The following is a 19,093-nucleotide window of genomic DNA, read 5'->3' as shown; positions in this document are numbered from 1 at the left end:
TATCATTTACATGGGTAGTAAGAAGAAAAAATCAATTATACCCATTTTTTAGCAAAATTAATTTTTAGCAGATTCTGCTGGTGAATTTTTTAAATGTCTATATAAGTCACAATTACCTTTATGTACTCATCTGTTTTACGTTTCTCTGAAATAATTGAATACCTCCTCATTTTTGTAAATAGGTAAAGCCAAAAACATTGGAAATAAGTAAAAACTTCCCACATACTGTGACAGGAAAGTGCTTTCTGTATTTGAAAAATCAGATTATCATTGATGGTCAAATTTTTTTGTTTCATTCATTGTATCACTATTAATTTCTACCATTGTTAAGCAAGGAGTTATAAGTTAGAATTCAGCTCCATAGTTCCTTTTTTTAATAGCTAATTTCTTTGAAATTATAAGTTTTCAGATCAGTGAAATGTTTGAAACAGCTGTAAAATGCAGTGTTATGAGGTTTATTAGATTTAACATAACATGTTTTCAGTTCATTAAAACACTGTTTCTATACTACAAATACTACAGCTATGAATTTGGAAAGTAATACAATATTCAACATGGGATTTTTCTTTACTCATTAGTGACTTTTCAGTTTTGTCAGTTTATACAGTTTATTATTACTAATACCTCAGCCTGGTTCCAAAATTGTTTGCTGCAGAATTAGAGTTGTAATTTAATTGAATTATTCTGGTAATCATTCATAATAAGATGGTTGGAAGATTGCATGTTTGTCACTTTACCTTTTCCTATTTGTTATAATAATGGCAAGAAAATAGAGAAAATTTTCCAAACATTAACAGGCAGACAAACTCCTCCTTTTTTATTTGTAAACCAGAGTACTAGAATGTAATTTTGTTATTGTCACCGTTTGATTGATTCCTTAATACACCAAGAAAACTTTATTTCAAAAATATTTTCACTTTCTATTCCAACGAACAGTGAGTTTCACTTGTTCCACATCTGTATCTTCACCAACAGTTGGTATTGTCCTTTTTATTTTTTATTCTACTATGTACGTAGTGGTATCTTATGATGGTTTTCATTTGTACTTTCATAATGGCTAAAGATGTTGGGCATATTCTCATGTACAATATGTGTCTACTCAAATCTGTAGCCCATTTTTTAAGGGTTATGTATTATATTTATTGTATTGGAAGTTCTTACTATTGAGTTTTGAAAGGTTCTAGATAAAATCAAATATGTGATTTGTAGTTATTTTCTCTGAGTATATGGCTTGTCTTTTCATTCCTTCAATGGCATTATTAGAAGAGCAGCTCATAATTCTAGTGGGGTCCAGTTCATCACTTTTTCCTTTTTGGATTGTGCTTTTGAAGTGGTATCTAAGAAATTTCCCCCTAACCCAGGGTCCCAAAGATTTTCTTCTAGAAGTTTTATAGCTTTAGGTTTTTACCTAGATGTATTACCATTTGTAGCTAGCTTTCGTATATACTATGAAATGTGAATCAAGATTCATATGTATATCCAGCTATTCCGGCACCATGTTTTAAGATGATCTCTTTTCTGCTTACTTACCTTTGTGCTTTTCTCAGAAATTAATTGACCCTAAATAAACAACATAGGTCTATTTCCAGACTCTGTGCCATTTCATTCATCTTTGCAAAAGCCCTTGTGACTTACACTATTCATGAAGTTCTGCACATTCGGTACTACTAGGATTTGTTTCAATTTACACACGCACTTCTGACTCCAAACATGGATTTTCCCCACACAAACCAGTTCCCCAACTCTCAGGACACCAATTGGGTATCCAGTAATTCAATTAAAATTTGACACTAATTGTGCAGAGTTGGTGCATACCCTATAGGTTAAGGGCTCTGTCTTACAAGACTACTGTTACTTCAGATGCCAGTTGCAATTCCAGGCCTTCTGTACCTCTGACCAACTGGCTGTATATTGGGGGTTTCTGTAACGCCTTCCTCAGGTTTGATAATTTGCTAAAATGGCTCATAAAACTTAAGAAAACATCTTACTATCATCAGTTTATAGTAAAGGCTACAACACAAAACCAAATAAAAGAGATGCTTAAAGCATGGTATGGGAGAAGGAATGCAGAGCTTCCATGACCTCTCCACATGCCACCCTCTGTGTTCACCAGCCTGAGTTCTCTTAAACCCCTTTGTTTACAGGGTTTTTCCTTTATATAGCCATGATTGATCAAATCATTGGCCGTTAAATGATGAGCTCAATTTCTAGTCTTCTCCCTTCTCTTCTCCCCTGAGGTGTGAGGGTTGAGAGCTGGAGTGGGTAATGGGGATACTGAAAGTGCTAACCCCTGTAATTACATAGTTGTTTCTCTAGCAACTAGCACTGTCCAATCAAGAAGCTATCTAAGGGCCCACTGAGTCACCTTATTAGCATAAACTCTGGTAGATTTGAAGGGGCTTATTTTAAACAATGAAAGATGCTTCTCTTACCTTCTCAGTAAATTCCAATGGTTTTATAAGCTCTGTTGCAGTAACCTTGGTTGAAGACTAAATGTATATTCTTATATCACAACATCACAACAGGGAAAATATTTACAGCATTTTGCCTGAGTTTAAAATGGAATTGTGATCAGGCTTTATTTTTACCAAAGTATTTTGATTACTTAACTCATAAAACAATAGTAAGAGATAGGTGAGGCAGTCATTTTAGTTTTGATTTTAGTTATGGGACTAAATAACAGATTGCTTGAGTCTTCTCACAGCTTTACTGTTCATTTATGGCATGAAGTTACAGACCTTTCTGAATCTTAGCCCTACTACGTGTGAAATGAGGTTTGGCCTGAGGACTTCTGAGATCCCTTATAGTACCAGGATTCTATGAGGCGACACATATGGACCACAGTGGAAGTATATGGAGAGGGTGGTAGGTGGCAAGAAGGAGTTTGGATCACTTCCTTGATATTCCATGATGAGGAGCATCTTTTTATGTGTTTATTGGCCACTTGTCTATCTTCTTTTGTGATGTATTCACATCTTTAGCAAATTTAAAAATTGGGTTGTCTGTTTGTTACTGGTTTGTAGATTTTTCTATGTATCTAGATTTGTTATTAGGTTTGACATCAGTATTGTGGGTATTCGTTCTCAGTCTGTGGCTTGTCTTACCATTATTATCATTTTCTTAATCATGTCTTTCAATGAACTGACATTTACCATTGATGAAGTCCAGTTTCTCGTTTTTTTTTTTTTTATGTTAGTGCTTTTATTATTAATGGTGGAAATATTTGTCTATCCCAAAGCCATGAAGACATTCTCTTATATTTTCTTCTAGAAGCTTTTTTAGTTTTAATTTTTAGATTTTTATCTGTGGACAATCTCAAATTAATTTTGGGGTGTAATGTGAGATGGAGGGTGCAGTTTTTCTCCCCAACCTCCTTACCCTCGCCTTTGTACACAGATCCACTTGTTTTGGCACCATTTGTTGAAACAGCTATCTGTTCTTACTGTTTTTGATACCATTGTTGAAAAGTCAATTGTCTGTATATTATCTGTACTGAATTCTGTTGCATTGATTTGTTTGTTTATCCTATGCCAGTACTATCTTGTCGTGATTGCTTAGCTTCATAGTAAGTCCTAAGTCTTCTAACTTTGTTCTTCTTTTTCATAATTGTTTTGACTTTTCTAAATCTTTGGCATTTTCATATAAATTTTTGTTTTAGGTATGCTAACTTCTGCCAGAAAAAAATTGGATTAATAGCCTAAATATATAGGAGCCCAAACAACTCTGTGGGAACAAAATCTAATAATCCAATTTAAAAATGGGTAAAAGATTTGAATAGACAGTTCTCAAAAGAAGACATACAAATGGCAAGCAGGCATATGAAAAGGTACTCAACATCACTGGTCATCAGAGAAATGCAAATCATATCAAAAAATCAGGCAGTAACAAATGCTGGAGAGGATGTGGAGAAAAGAGAACTCTTGTACACTGTTGGTGGGAATGTATGTTAGTGCGACCACTATGGAGGACAGTTTGGAGGTTCCTCAAGAAATTAAAAATAGAGCTACCATCTGTTCCAGTGCTGTATATATACCCAAAAGAAAGGAAATAAGTGTATTGGAGAGATAGCTGCACTCCCATGTTTGTTGCAGTGCTGTTCACAATAGCCAAGATTTGTCATCTGTGAATAGAGATGGTTTTTACTTTTTCTTTCAAGTCTCTAGGACATTTTCTCCTTTTTTTTTTTTTTTTTTTTTTTGGCCAGTTGAACTAGCTAAGACCTATAGTTCAATGGTGACTAGAAGTGGTGAGAATAAACATTCTTTCCTTGTTACTGGTCTTAGGAGAAATAAGTTCAACATCGCTTAACTATGAGGTTTTAAAAGGTGTCAGTTGTCAGATTGAGTTCTGCTTCTGAGTTGCTGAGATTATTTATCATAAATGGATAGTGAATTTTTTTATGATTTTCCTGTTATGTTGAATTGCGTGTTTTTTTCTTCCCTTATTCTATTATCACAGTTTACATATTTTTTTCATCTAAAACAACTAGCATTTGTAGGATAAACTTCACTGAATTAAGAGATATTATCCTTTCTGTCAAATTTTACTTGCTAATACTTTATTTATTTATTATTTTTTGAGGTGGAGTCTCGCTCTGTGGCCCAGGTTGGAGTGCAGTGGTGCAATCTCGGCTTACTGCTACCTACGCCTCCCAGGTTTAAGCAATTCTCCTGCCTCAGCTTCCTGTTCACCATCATACCTGGCTAATTTTTGTATTTTTGTTAGAGATGGGTTTCATCATGTTGATCAGGCTGTTCTCAAACTCCTGACCTTGTGATCCATCTGCCTCAGACTCCCAAAGTGCTGTGATTACAGACATTAGCCCCCGAGCTTGGCTTGCTAATACTTTATTAAATTTTTTTAGTATGATCATAAGGGTTATTGGTCTCAAATTTTCTTATAATAACCTTATTAGGCTTTCATGTCAGTATTATGCTCATCTTATGTGTTCTCTTTTCCTCTGTTTTCTGAAAGTTTGTGTAAAATTGATCTTATTTCTTCCTCACCAGTGAAGCCATCTGTGCCTATAGTTTTGTTGGTTTTTTTTGTTTGTTTGTTTGTTTTTGGCAGGGAGTGGTCATCACAAATGTAATCTCTGTCATGCTATAGGGTTACTTCAGTTTCCTGTTGCAGTCACACTTCTGCCACATTTTGTTTTTCAAGAAATTTGTGTATTTCATCTAAGTTGGAAAATCATTATAATCAAGTTATTTAATATATTAACTTTTTATTGCAATAGGATTTATAATGACATATCCCTGCTTTCATTCCTAATTTAGTTAATTTACTTTTTTCTTCTTTGTTCTTGATTAGTCTCATTGTTTATCAGTTCTATTAATATTTAAGAATAACTTTTGGCTTTCTTCTTACTCTTTTTTTCCATTTTAGATTTTATTTATTCTTTTTCCAGTTTCTTAAGATAGAAGCTTAGATTGTTGATATATCCTCCGTTTTTAGTATAAGCATTTAAAACAAATTTTACTGTAATTTCTGTATTAGGTATATGTCACTAATTTTATGTTGCACTTTTGTTGTCAAATCAGTTCAAAATTCTTTCTAATTTCCCTTGTGATTCATTTAAAAGTGTGTTAAATAATTTAGATATTTAGGGATCTTTCATACATCTAACGTAGTTGTATTGTGGTCAGTAATATGCAGTGTGCCATTTCAGGTTTTTGAAATTGAGAAGTGTTTTATGACTGATACCAGTTTTTAATCTTATGCTTTTGATTACCCTAGTTAGGATTTTAATTACTGTTTGGAGATTTAGTAAGAGTTACAGGGCATATATCCTCAAATCAAGATGTAATAATGATGGAACTCAGTATTGTCACTAATTATTAAGATAGACATCTGACTAATTATGTTCTTTGCAGTCAGGAGTTAGGGTAGTTTATGACCAAATTATGAGTCTTCATCAGGACATTTTTCCATATTGACATCTGTATTTGCTTGATCAATAGATTTTTTAAAATAAAATAATTTTTATTTTCTATGAATGTCTTCAGCATTATTAGTAATAAAAGAAAAGCTGATTTACAAGAGTTTGTCATACATACTATATTGGTAAGCAATTAAGTCAGGGAGACCTGAGTTTAAATACAATTCTTTACTTAGCTGCTTACATGACCTTAGCCAAATTACTTAACCTCCCTGAGCCCTAATTGTCTTATTTGTAAAATGAGGATGACAATAGTACTTTAATAGAATTAAGTTAAATGTATAATATTTAACAAAGTAAGGTGTATACCTAGTCTCTGCTGATGAGTAAAAAATACCAGAGCCTTTCAGAGTAATAGATCTTTAATACCATCCATTTTGATGTTTTGTTTTGTTTTGGTTTGTTTAAAAAAAAAAAAAAACTCTAGGAAATAGGAATGGAAGTGGGAATGAATAGGGCAAATAACTGTTGTTTTTCATAAGAAGTAATAGAAGATGATGAGCAGTTGTTTTTATATTCTTAACCATGTGACATTTCCTTTTTCTTGAAAACAATACAAATCTTTTAAAACTTGAGGTTTAAGTTTCTATATTTGTGGAAGACTTTTAAATAGTTTTGAAATCTCAGAGTTACCGTTTTATAAAATCAGAACTTTAAGGCACATAACACGAATTTCTTACTTGAACATTCTATTGGTGATATTTTTGATGGTAAGGTTTATATTGTCAACTACCAAACAAGAGTATTGACTCATTTCAATAACCTTTCTTTGTGACTTCATTTTCTCGTCTACAAAATGAGGATAAACTATTGTAATTCATTTTTGCTATTGGGAGTAGATGAAATAATTTGTTATCTTTGAAAATATACATTAAATAAAAGCTGATAATTAGTGTAGAGATTTTCCTTTTGATTAATTATAATGTGATGTAATATATTCATTATATTCATTCTAGGTTCTTTGACAAAATTGTCATATATAAATTAATTGGAGTTTTTAGTGCTCAAGAATATTTCATGGAAAATTTTAAGTCATTTTTTATCTTATAAAATCATGAGGCTAATGTTAAAGAGTTATATTGTTTCATTTTTTAATTTTCAAGATCATGAAAACCAAGGAAGTTTTAAACCCATCCCAGTGGGTTTGCTTTTTTTTTTTTTAAAACCCATCCCAGTGGATGGGTTTAAAGTGTAGAATATTTGAGTAAATTGATGAGAATCAACTATAAAACCTAATACATGCATTTTCCAAAATGATGTTTGCATCATTAGTGCTTTAACTGTATAATTTTTTGTTGGTACATTTACCTTCTTTAAACTGGGTGAACAATAGAAACAGATATTCAACTGTTTAATGACATTTCACTATATGGTCTTAAGTATTTCATCAGTTTATAGAAATATGTATATAGCTTTATGTAACTTCAGTGCTATTAAAACTGTTTTGATTATGACCTAATGGCCAAATTTAAATTAGAATTTTAGAAGAGCCCTTAAAAACTTCATAAGCATTAGAGTGACCCTAAATCATAATACTGACTTTTTAAAAAATTGTATTTGGGCTCTGGGGTCCATGTGCACGTCCTGCATCCTGCAGGATTGTTGTATAGATACATACATGCCATGGAGGTTTGCTGTCTCCATCCCCATCCCCCACCAACACCATCACCTACATCAGGCATGTCTCCAGGTGTTATCCCTCCCTATCCTTCCTGCCCCCCTGCCTCTGTCCCACATCCTCTCTCCTCCACCCACCCACCTAGCCCTGTGAGTGTTCCCTTCCCTGTGCCCAAGTGTTTTCATTGTTCATCACCCGCCTATTAGTTAAAACATGCAGTGCTTGGTTTTCTGTTCTTGTGTCAGTTTGCTGAGAATGATGGTTTCTAGGTTCATCCATGTCTCTACAAAGGATACAAACTCATTGTTTTTTATGGCTGTGTAGTATCCCATGGTGTATATGTGCCACATTTTTTTTTTTGTCCAGTCTATCATCATTGGACATTTGGGTTGGTTCCAGATCTTTGCTATTGTAAACAGTGCTGCAATGAACATGTGTGCATGTGTTTTTATGGTAGAATGATTTATAAGCTTTTGGGTATATACCCAGTAATGGGATTGCTGGGTCAAATGGAATTTCTATTTCTAGATCCTTGAGGAATCACCACACTGTCTTTCATAATGCTTGAACTAATTTATATTCCCACCAACAGTGTGGAAGTGTTCCTTTTTCCTCCACATTTTCTCCAGCATCTGTTGTCTCCAGATTTTTTAATGATCGCCATTCTAACTGATGTGAGATGGCATCTCAGTGTGGTTTTAATTTGCATTTCTCTAATGACCAATGATGATGAGCATTTTTTCATATATTTGTTGGCCACATATTTGTCTTCTTTTGAAAAGTGTTCATAGACTTTGCCCACTTTTGAATGGGTTTGTTTGTTTGTTTTCTTGCAAATCTGCTTAGTTCTTTGTAGATTCTGAATATTAGCCCTTTGTGTGATGGGTAGATTGCAAAAATTTTTTCCCATTCTATTGGTTGCCGGTTTACTCTAATGATTGTTTCTTTTGCTGTGCAGAAGGTCTTAGGTTTAATTAGGTCCTATTTGTCTATTTTGGCTTTTGTTGCCAGTGCTTTTGGTGTTTTAGTCATGAAGTCCTTGCCTGTGCCTATGTCTTGAATGGTTTTTCCTAGATTTTCTTCTAGGGTTTTTATGATGTTGTGTCTTATGGTTAAATCTTTAATATATCTGGAGTTAATTTTTATATAAAATATACAAAACTGATTTTTTAAGTTAGAAAAATAACCTGCTCCTTGATAGCTCATGTAATATCTTTGTTAATTCCGCCATTTAGACAGAATTTACTAGCATACAAACTACATATCTGGGATACCATTATATGCGGCTGTGAGACTTTTTTTTTTTTTTTTTGGTCTTTGTATTTACATTACTAGCAAATTGCCGTAATTAAGTAACTAAAATCATACCAACTGTGATTTAAAAGTTACATTAAGGCTGAGCATGGTGGCTCACACCTGTGATCCCAGCACTTTGGGAAACTGAGGTGGGCAGATCACTTGAGGTCAAAAGGTTGAAACCAGCCTGGCCAACATGGTGAAACCTCATCTCTACTAAAGAAACAAAAAATTAGCATGGCCAACCTGGTGAAACCCTGCCTCTACTAATAATACAAAAATTAGCCAGGCGTGGGGGCACATGCCTATAGTCCCAGCTACTCAGGAGGCTGAGGCACAAGAATTGCTTGAACCCAGGAAACAGAGGTTGCAGTGAACCAAGGTTGCTCCACTGCACTCCAGCCTGGGCGACAGTAAAACTGTCTCAAAAATAAATGAAAATAAATAAAAATAAAAGTTACATTAAGATTAAATACATAAATTAGAAATTTAATGGGAAATGGTTTCTTGGAATCTGTGAAGGGGAGGAGGCTGTAGCCCATTTTAATCTAAACTTTAAAAGAGAAAATGGGGATTCAAATAGGATGATACTATATTTGATATGGGGAACATTATCTGGATGTTGAGAATTGTTAATAGGTGGTTTATGAAGAATTCTTTTTAGGTATTTCTGAAAATATACTCACTTGCCTATTTAACTGCTCTGCTTACAGGGGGCATCTGCTTTGTGAAATCTTGTGTAATTAAAGGATAATTTGGCATTTTAAATGCTAACTTTAGTGCCTGTGTTCCTTTTTTTTTTTTTTTTTTTCAGGAGGAGCATATTATTTAATATCTAGAAGTCTAGGACCAGAATTTGGTGGTGCAATTGGTTTGATTTTCGCTTTTGCCAATGCTGTTGCGGTTGCTATGTATGTGGTTGGATTTGCAGAAACTGTGGTGGAGTTGCTTAAGGTAATTCACCTTCCTTTCAGTCATTCGTTTACCAAATCTTTATTGAGGAATTATATGCCACTTATCTTGAGAGGTTAGGAAAGCAGTAATATAACCAAGAGACTCGTCCTTCAAAAAGTTTAGTGCAGGAGATAGGCAAAGAATAAAATACTATTAGAATGTCAACAGTTGCAACATAAAGGGGGAGCATGTAACTTACTTATTAGGAATTGGGGTTGCCAGGGAGTCAAGGAAGGGCTCTCCAAGGATGGGAGTCTAGATGTTAGTTAGCAAGCAAATTGGAAAGGTAGAAGTCATATGAGGGGAATAGGGAAGAAAAGGAAAGAAAGGCCTGTAAAGGTTAGAGTTAAGAAAATTACATTTTTGTATGGTTTAAGCACAAAGCAGCAAGACATTTAAGACTAGAGAGAGAAAAAATAATCAGGAGAAGGGTCTTATTTGCATTTAAGCTTGGGTTTTGTTTGGGTTTGGGGAACATGACATGCCCAGATTTGGGATGTAGGGAAGTATCTGACCATGGTACAGAGAATGGACTTGAGGAATGACAGCTGGAGATAGAGACCATTTAAAAGGTTGTAGGTATCCTGGGAGAGGAGATGGTGGCTTATATTAAAACAGTGACTTGAAGGGTGGGAGAGATGTGGGCGAATTTGGGAGATTTTAAATAATGTGAATGAGTGGATTTGATAATTAATGGGATTTGGGAAATTAGAGAAATAGGATTTCAAATTTATGCACAAATTTCTGACTTTTGGATTTAGTTGGAAGATAATGCCATTTGCGATGAAGTGGAGAACACAGAACAGTTTAGTTTGAATGTGTTAAGAAGAGCCATGAGTATATTATCCAAATAGAGCTGGCTCTATTGCTCTGGAGCAGGCGTCACCAAACTTTTTACACGGGAGGCCAGTTCACTGTCCCTCAGACCGTTGGAGGGCCTCCACATACTGTGCTCCTCTCACTGACCACCAGTGAAAGAGGTGCCTCTTCCTGAAGTGCGGCGGGGAGCCGGATAAATGGCCTCAGGGGGCCGCATGCGGCCCGCCGTAGTTTGGGGACGCCTGCTCTGGAGTATAATTGAAGAAGTAAGAGTGAAATAGGATTCCTCAAATATTATTAAATGAGAGGAACCTCAAATGTCACTTATAACTGCTCATGTTAGGTTAGGTTGTAACTATTCTACAGTAGCAAATGGTACCTTAGGAAGTATAAAATCTGACAAGGACTGCCACTACCTTGACATTGACCTTTACTTGTGTACACCAAAGTGATGAAGAAGAAGGGCTATAATGCAGTGAGTAAGCAATATAATCATTAGAGTTTATATTCTTTCATTGTTTAGTGCATGTTTTTATTTGATAGTGAAAGTTTAAGATTTACTCTGAATTCTTATCAGAGTAATTATTATTTATACATGTGTTTGTTTCATGGAAAATTTAATTTAGAGAAATAGGAAATTTGAAACATTTTAATCAGATTTATTATATAAAATATCGAGCTATAGCTGTAGTCTTCTATTGCATGGTCTATGAATCTAAAAGCCAGTCAATAGATACATACACTACTATCTTTTTTTTTTTTTTCCAAGTAATTCTCAGATACGATTATCTGAGTGCTGCAGGGAATTTCAAATGTTAGATTAATTCAAGAGATATCAGAATTAAATTTAAAAAACAATTTTTTTCTGCAAAGTAGAAACTACATACTGCTTTATGAAATTAAATGGGATCCTTGAAGTTGGATAAGGTTTGGAAATGGCTTTTCCTACTGTATTGGTTAAATATTAACACTTGCTGTGCTTTTGGTTGGCAAAAGCATCTTTGGATCTGGGTGTTTTTGCACCCGAATATTTGTGTTAAGTTCATGTATCTGGAATTCAAGCAATTTTATTCCTCCCTTGTAGTTGACTTTTATGAAAGAATTTCTTTTTAAAAGCATTAACAATATTAATTTTTTAAGAAGCAAGTTTATAGGATTATTATAATCTATACTTTTTTCAGTTGCAATAGAATACAGTCATCCTGAGTTATCAAAACAAATTCTGTTTTAATTTTTTTGGGCCCTTTATTACATTATTTGAGAAGTGGTAGTAATTGATAAATAGCTTTTTACTTACCTAACTGGGATGTCATAATCCTTAATTTTATTTTAGATGGGAATCTTTTAAAAATGCCATTAATGTTAAACTACAAATGAATTTGTTGGCAGAACAGAAACTGTGTTTTTGGACAGCAGCAGGAAGGTGTGCTTATCACTTTCGTGCAGTATAAAAGACCATTAGCATGAGTTCACTAATCACAGTAAATACAAAATATATTTCTGCTATGTAACTTAAAATTCTAACTAGCAGTATGAGTTATAACTTTTTTACTTCCTTGTTAGCAATTCCTTTTTTGATTTGATTGTTGAGCGTATATTAAATGTAGAAGTGTTAATAACACATTTATGTCATCAGATGCTTGAATGACACCTCAGTGGTAAATAGTAATTTGTTCCTGTAGGTCTTCCATTCATTCCTTAAATAACTATTCAACTTCTACATGTAAGACACTCTGATATTTCTAAAATGTTTCAAAAAGTGTGAATTTTTAATAAAAATAACTAAAGTTGCTTATTATATTTATAATTCTTTTTTTCTAGGAACATTCCATACTTATGATAGATGAAATCAATGATATCCGAATTATTGGAGCCATTACAGTGGTGATTCTTTTGGGTATCTCAGTAGCTGGAATGGAGTGGGAAGCAAAAGTAAGTTATGATAGGAACACCTGTAAATACTTAACACGTGAACTTTTAGAGCTTATGTTTTGGGAACACTCTAAAGTATGGTAATATTTCTAGATTCTAATGGTTCCTAAGTGGCCATTTTCACAAAAGTTTATGTATAAAGTTATTTTCTACTTGACAAGGCAGAGAATCTTTGAAGTTAACACTTAGCCTAGGATCTAGTTAAACATAGTACTTTGTAAATTTTGAATTTCCCACCTCACCCATTCTCCAGTTTTGTAGTGTGTAAAAATGCTCAGGTCAGTGTATCGGTCCAAATTAAACATTCGGCTTTGTAATTTATTTAAAGGTTTAACTTAAAAATAAATATGAGGCAGTAACTAAAAGTCAATGCCCACAGGAGGTGAGAGAAGTTTTTCTTGCTATTGAAATTTGAGAAGTCATAACTCTGAAAGCCAGTAACGTTGTTTCTCGAAAAAATTGCTAAAGTCACATGTTACCCATAAGCAGAGCACCCAGATGTGTTTTTGTCTCTGAGAATTAGAGCATCATAGCACAGCTGTAGTTTCCCCCAAGTAATGGATATCCACAAAGGTGTTTACTTTTAAAGATCTTATAAGAGTCACATATTTGTGCTCTATATGATAATGTTTATGAAACCAAAAATTAGGAAAGTCTAAAAGGATATTTTTCAATCTTGTTCTTTACTTTAAAGTTATATTAGTATAAAATTAAAACATTTGTTTACACATTTTATAAATTGGCTTTGTGAAAATAACAGAATTTTATACCACTGGGATATGATTAGCATGTATGTAGTTCCTTTTCCCACAGATAACACAGTTCTTCATGAGTTTTCAGTTTTATTGAGAGGTTAAGAGTGGAGAAGGGGAAATGGTAGTTCTCATAGATTGTTCTTCCAATCCCATTGCTGCTTGAATTTGCCTCCTGTATATTGCCATCTTCTTTCTGTACTTTTTTTATTTTCCCATAGCAATCACATATGCAACATTATGTTTGGACCATTTATAAAACTTGTGTTTGTGTCCAGCATGTTCTCCATGTCAAGATTGTAGTGCTAAGGTGGAAGAGAAAGGAATGAATGATCTAGAATGAAAGCCTATAGTGTTTTGGAATTTTTAGTACTTTATGGCTTGTGGGAAGGCTTACACATCTTTAACTTGTTTCAGAAATGTGGCATGATCTCACTTTTACTATTTTTTTTTCCACCAGGTATTTCTTTAAATATCTCTTTGTTCATTAAATGCAAATTTATTGAGCAGCTACTTGGCATGTGGCATTATTTAAGGCACTGGAGAATCAGACAAAACAAGACAGAAGTTCTTTCCCTCATGGAAGTTGTATTTTAGTGGAAATGGAACAAGATATAGAAACAAGATACTTGATTTTAATTTTTAATGTTTAAAATTGCAGGCTCAGATTGTTCTTTTGGTGATTCTACTTCTTGCTATTGGTGATTTCGTCATAGGAACATTTATCCCACTGGAGAGCAAGAAGCCCAAAGGTTTTTTTGGTTATAAATGTAAGTAAAAAAGATTCAGTACTTTTTTAAGGGTACCTATTAGAAAATTCTATTATCAGTTAAATGTACATTTTAGATATTTTGTAATGGATTGGGTATGGTTTGGTGATTCATCCTAATTTACAATTTAGTTTTGTCCCCTTTTTGTATGCTGTACAATTGGAGTAAAAATTACTTTTATTTACATCTTTTTCATTATTAGCAACAAAAGGTGATAGAATATAGAGAAATCAGTGCTGCTAAGAAAAGGAGCTTTTTTTCTCTACTAGTTTTTGGAATTTATAATTGAATTTCTAAGTTTTATTCTAACGTGGCTTTCATTCCTTTAGCATATTTAAGCACAGCAGTTTAAAAGTGCCTAAGATTGTGAAAGCAGCTAGAAATACTAGTTTCTTGATCCCATTGCATTTTTCAAGAGTACAAGCCATTTGCTTTTTAGGTGGTCTCTCCAGTTGTCTTATTTGTTTTTATAGATTCATTCCTTTTTGTCAAGAACATAAGTGAATCATGTTTCCTCCTTAGTGCATCACATTTGGAGAATGCATGATGCAGTTTTTTCCATTACTCAGTGGTGGTAGTTTTTATTACTTAATCAAGGTTATACCTGCACAGTTTCTCTATTGTGAGGTTGCTGTTTTTTTCTTTGCAGTTAATAAGTAATCTGTGGAAGAATACCTTGAGACTGTTCATAGGCCTGTCAAACTTCTACCAAGTGGCGTCATCCTTAACCCCTCTCACATCTGGCTTTCGTTGGTCAAAATTAGTCAGATGGTGCTGGATCCACTATGAGTTTTTTGTCCTCTCCTTCATTTCTCTTAGTCATTCCTTCTTCTTGAAACATGTCTATTTTATTCGATGTCAGATACCCTAGGTGCCTAACTCACTGGTCGCTATGTCTGTTACTCCAGTTACCCCCCTTTAAATGCAGAATTCTACAACTATTACAGTGCTGACTTTCTAACTATATACTTTCCCATGGGTGGTGTGTATTCTGATGGCTCAAAATACTGCTAAGGGGCTGACGTGTTTCTCTTTTTTTTTTTTTTATTGCATTTTAGGTTTTGGGGTACATGTGATGAACATGCAAGGTTGTTGCATAGGTACACACTTGGCAGTGTGGTTTACTGCCTTCCGTCCCCTCACCTGTATCTGTCATTTCTCCCCATGCTATCTCTTCCCACCTCCCCACCCCCCCGCCCCTCCCCCATTTCCCCCCAACGGACCCCAGTGTGTAGTGCTCCCCTCCCTGTGTCCATGTGTTCTCATTGTTCAACACCCGCCTATGAGCGAGAATATATGGTGTTTGATTTTCTGCTCTTGTGTCCGTTTGCTGAGAATGATGGTTTCCAGGTTCATCCATGTCCCTACAAAGGACGTGAACTCATCGTTTTTGATGGCTGCGTAATATTCCATGGTGTATATGTACCACATTTTCCCTATCCAGTCTATCATCGTTGGGCATTTGGGTTGGTTCCAGGTCTTTGCTATTGTAAACAGTGCTGCAATGAACATTCGTGTGCACGTGTCCTTGTAGTAGAATGATTTATAATCCTTTGGATATATACCCAGTGTTTCTATTCCTGAATCTCTCCTTTAAAGTCCAAACGTAATATATATCCAACTGATTATTTGAAGTCTGTCCTACTTATTTCTTCTCAGGCTTTTCCGTCAAAGTAAGTAGCTGAAACAAGGATCTTAGTGTTTCCTGTTCTACCTGCTCCTCTTAATTTCTAATTCTTTCCTAATCTGTGCATTTATTCTCCCATCTCTAGATTGAGCCTCTGCAGCAACCTCCTAATTGGCCACCCTGTTTCAGATGTTGAATCTTTCAGTCGATTGTCCACACAAAATTAATAGTGTATGTCATTTGTGTGTTTCTGACCCTACTTTGGTTTTCTGTTTTATTTAGGATAAAACTTAAACTTTTATGAAATATTCATACTCTGTCTTTCAGTGGTCACTCCAATCTCATTTAATTCTTCTCCTTACTGTAAGAATTTTATCTTCTTCTATTTCCTCAAAAGAGCTAAACCTTTTTCTACTTTGGGGGGTTCATACATGTTATTTCTATTTTCTGGTGTACTCTTTTTCCCTGATGATCACATACCTGATTTCTTGCTCAGCAAACTCTCAGCTTAAGTATTGTCTCCTTCCTTATATTGCTTAGCCTTCTGTAACATTGAATTAGATTTTCTCTCATATTTCTTATCACAACTCCCTGTTTTCATCAGAACACTTACTATTGTTTATAATTACCTGTCTCTTATTTTGTCATTTGCTATTGAGACTCTTAAATTCCATGAAGGCAGGAACAAAGTCTAACTTGTTCATATTGCATCTCTGAGTACTTTGAGATGCCAGAAAGCGCTAGTGCAGGACCTGACACATGTAGATACTCAAGTATTGAATGAATAGATGGATACATTACAGTTAATTGATTATCTTAGTGTCAGAGATGAAAACAGTAGATCTAGTTGAAGCTTTTATTGTTGTTGAAATAGAAAGGAACTTTACTTACAGTGCCTTAGCTAATTATCTGACAGCCTCAGAAATCAAATAGGAGGTCACTAGATAATAGAGAAAGCTGTGGACCAAAATCTATACAGATAGTAATATAAGTTGGAAGCTATCAAAAAATTGGTTCTATATTAGTATGATGTTGCTTTGCTTTTCCTTTTTTCTTTCTTGAGATGAGATCTCACTGTCACCAAGGCTAGAGTGCAGTGATTGATCATGGCTCACTGAAGTGTTGACTGTCCATGCTCAAATGATCCTCCCAACCCAGCCTCCTAAGTAGCTGGGATCACGGGCGTGTGCCACAACTACTGACTAATTTTTTAATTTTTTGTAGAGACAAGGTCTTCCTTCGTTGCCCAGGCTGGTCTCGAACTTCTGGGTTTAAGAAATCTGCCTGCCTCAGCCTCCCAAAGTGCTGAATTACAGGCATGAGGCACCACCCCATGATGCCCCTTTTGTTTTTCTGCCTCCCTTCTTATTTCTTTGACGTCAGAGATTGTGGGGATTATCCACATCGTGATTTGCATTGGGCTAGTCATAGCAATTAAATCAGAAAACTCTTGAAACATAATTAGTGAGGTGTACAAAAAATGGGACATGAATCAGATCAGATGATCATTTTGATTGTAAATCATTTTCTCATACAAGAACAAATACTAGAATTAGGAAATATGTAAAAATTTACTAGTTACTTCGACTAAAGAAAAGTTAGGGGTTATATATACCTATTACTCTTGACTTCAATTATTATGGTCTAATCTGTTATCCATTAATTGTCAAAAATGTTTTGTTCTCTACAGCTGAAATATTTAATGAGAACTTTGGGCCAGATTTTCGAGAGGAAGAGACTTTCTTTTCTGTATTCGCCATCTTTTTTCCTGCTGCAACTGGTATTCTGGCTGGAGCAAATATCTCAGGTGATCTTGCAGTAAGTATTATAAAGTGCCATATCAATTATATATTTTAAAAGTGGAATTTGTATATTTATTTTTACAGATAGACTTTAAAAAAATCTTCTTGTCTTCTAGGATCCTCAGTCAGCCATACCCAAAGGAACACTCCTAGCCATTTTAATTACTACATTGGTTTACGTAGGAATTGCAGTATCTGTAGGTAAATGGTTTTACATTTTTTATGTGTTGCAGAAATTTCATGATGTACATACTATAAATATTTATTTTTGTGACATTTGCTAACTTTTAAATTCAGAAATATTTCAATAAAAGACATGGAGTTGCTTATTATAATTCAAAGACAGTTTTTAGAAAACTAGTAATGACTTCTGTAGACATCTAAACTACCAAATGCTTTATGGTATCTCCAGGATTTTTATTAATTATGGTAAATTAGAAAATCATGTTAAATTGCATTTATAAACTCTTTCACTTCACTGGTATATATTTATCAAAAACAATTCATATGTAGAAGCAAATGAATTTTATAAATTTCTGAATTTTTTTATACTGGTAATTCATATTTTTATACAATATGTGAAGATTACTTCAAGGCTCTTAAGCAGTGCTTGCTAATTTTTTATTATAAAAACACTGGTTTTGAAGAATAGGACATACTAAGTTTTACTTAGGACAAGTTTTACTGAATTCTTACTAAATTGAATGAAAATGGTTTTAAAATCATGTTATTACTTCATGGACTCATGGTATTGTAGAACTTGAAAGCACTTAGGTGGTCAACCAGTCTCTAATCCTTGTCTTACAGATGAGAGAATAGAAACTCAGAGATTTCACTACCAAAGATAGTGGCATTTGTTTTAGAGAATTGTTTTCATGGCAAAGAAGGTTTTTGTTTATTTGTTTAAAATAAAGGTTTTAATGCTATTTGCTATTAATTACTATTAGTTTACATACAGTTTGCATTTGTCAAGTTTTACAGTTAAATTTCTTAAGCATAATGCCTAAGTAAATCTAATTTAATGAATCATAAACTCCAAGCCCACAGACTACACAATATGACAATATGAAGTTTCTGTTGGATTTGATAAGAGAATTTTATTTTTGCTATATAGTCACTGATTTATTGAAGTGATGACAGAACTGTATTTATAAACTCTTCTGCTATTTGCGTAAATGTAATTTTGAAATTTCACTTCGTGACAATATCATGGTGGGCTGAATTGGCCTTTTTTTTTTTTTTTTTTTAATTGAGATGGAGTCTCACTCTGTGTTGCCCAGGCTGCAGTGCAGTGTCTCTATCTCGGCTCACTGCAAGCTCTGCTTCCTGGGTTCAAGCAATTCTCATGCCTCAGCCTCCCAAGTAACTGGGATTACAGGTGCTCACCACCATGCCCAGCTAATTTTTGTATTTTTAGTAGAGACGGGGGTTTCACCATGTTGATTAGGCTGGTCTCAAATTCCCGACTTTAGGTGATCCACCTGCCTCAGCCTCCCAAAGTGCTGGGGTTACAGGTGTGAGATACCAGCCCCAGCCTGAATTGTCATTTAGAAAGGAATTTGGATTTTATTATCCTTGCTAT

At 34.3% G+C, this 19,093-nt stretch overlaps 1 protein-coding gene across 2 annotated transcripts in view; it reads left to right on the top strand.

Annotated features, from left to right (window-relative positions):
- The window catches only part of SLC12A2 (solute carrier family 12 member 2), a 107,155-nt gene that overhangs the window by 35,366 nt on the left and 52,696 nt on the right, over positions 1-19,093 (top strand). For both annotated transcript variants that reach the window (XM_039467851.2, XM_003920920.4), the window contains exons 5-9: positions 9,670-9,809; positions 12,450-12,560; positions 13,974-14,082; positions 17,400-17,527; positions 17,628-17,712. In XM_039467851.2, the coding sequence (XP_039323785.1) occupies positions 9,670-9,809; positions 12,450-12,560; positions 13,974-14,082; positions 17,400-17,527; positions 17,628-17,712 (573 nt within the window). The remainder of the gene's footprint in view (positions 1-9,669; positions 9,810-12,449; positions 12,561-13,973; positions 14,083-17,399; positions 17,528-17,627; positions 17,713-19,093) is intronic.

This window comes from Saimiri boliviensis, chromosome 1 (genome assembly GCF_048565385.1).
Source record: "Saimiri boliviensis isolate mSaiBol1 chromosome 1, mSaiBol1.pri, whole genome shotgun sequence".
NCBI classification, from domain to species: domain Eukaryota; kingdom Metazoa; phylum Chordata; class Mammalia; order Primates; family Cebidae; genus Saimiri; species Saimiri boliviensis.
The sequence above is the reverse complement of the archived record's forward strand: the minus strand, read 5'-3'. Positions and strand labels throughout refer to the sequence as shown.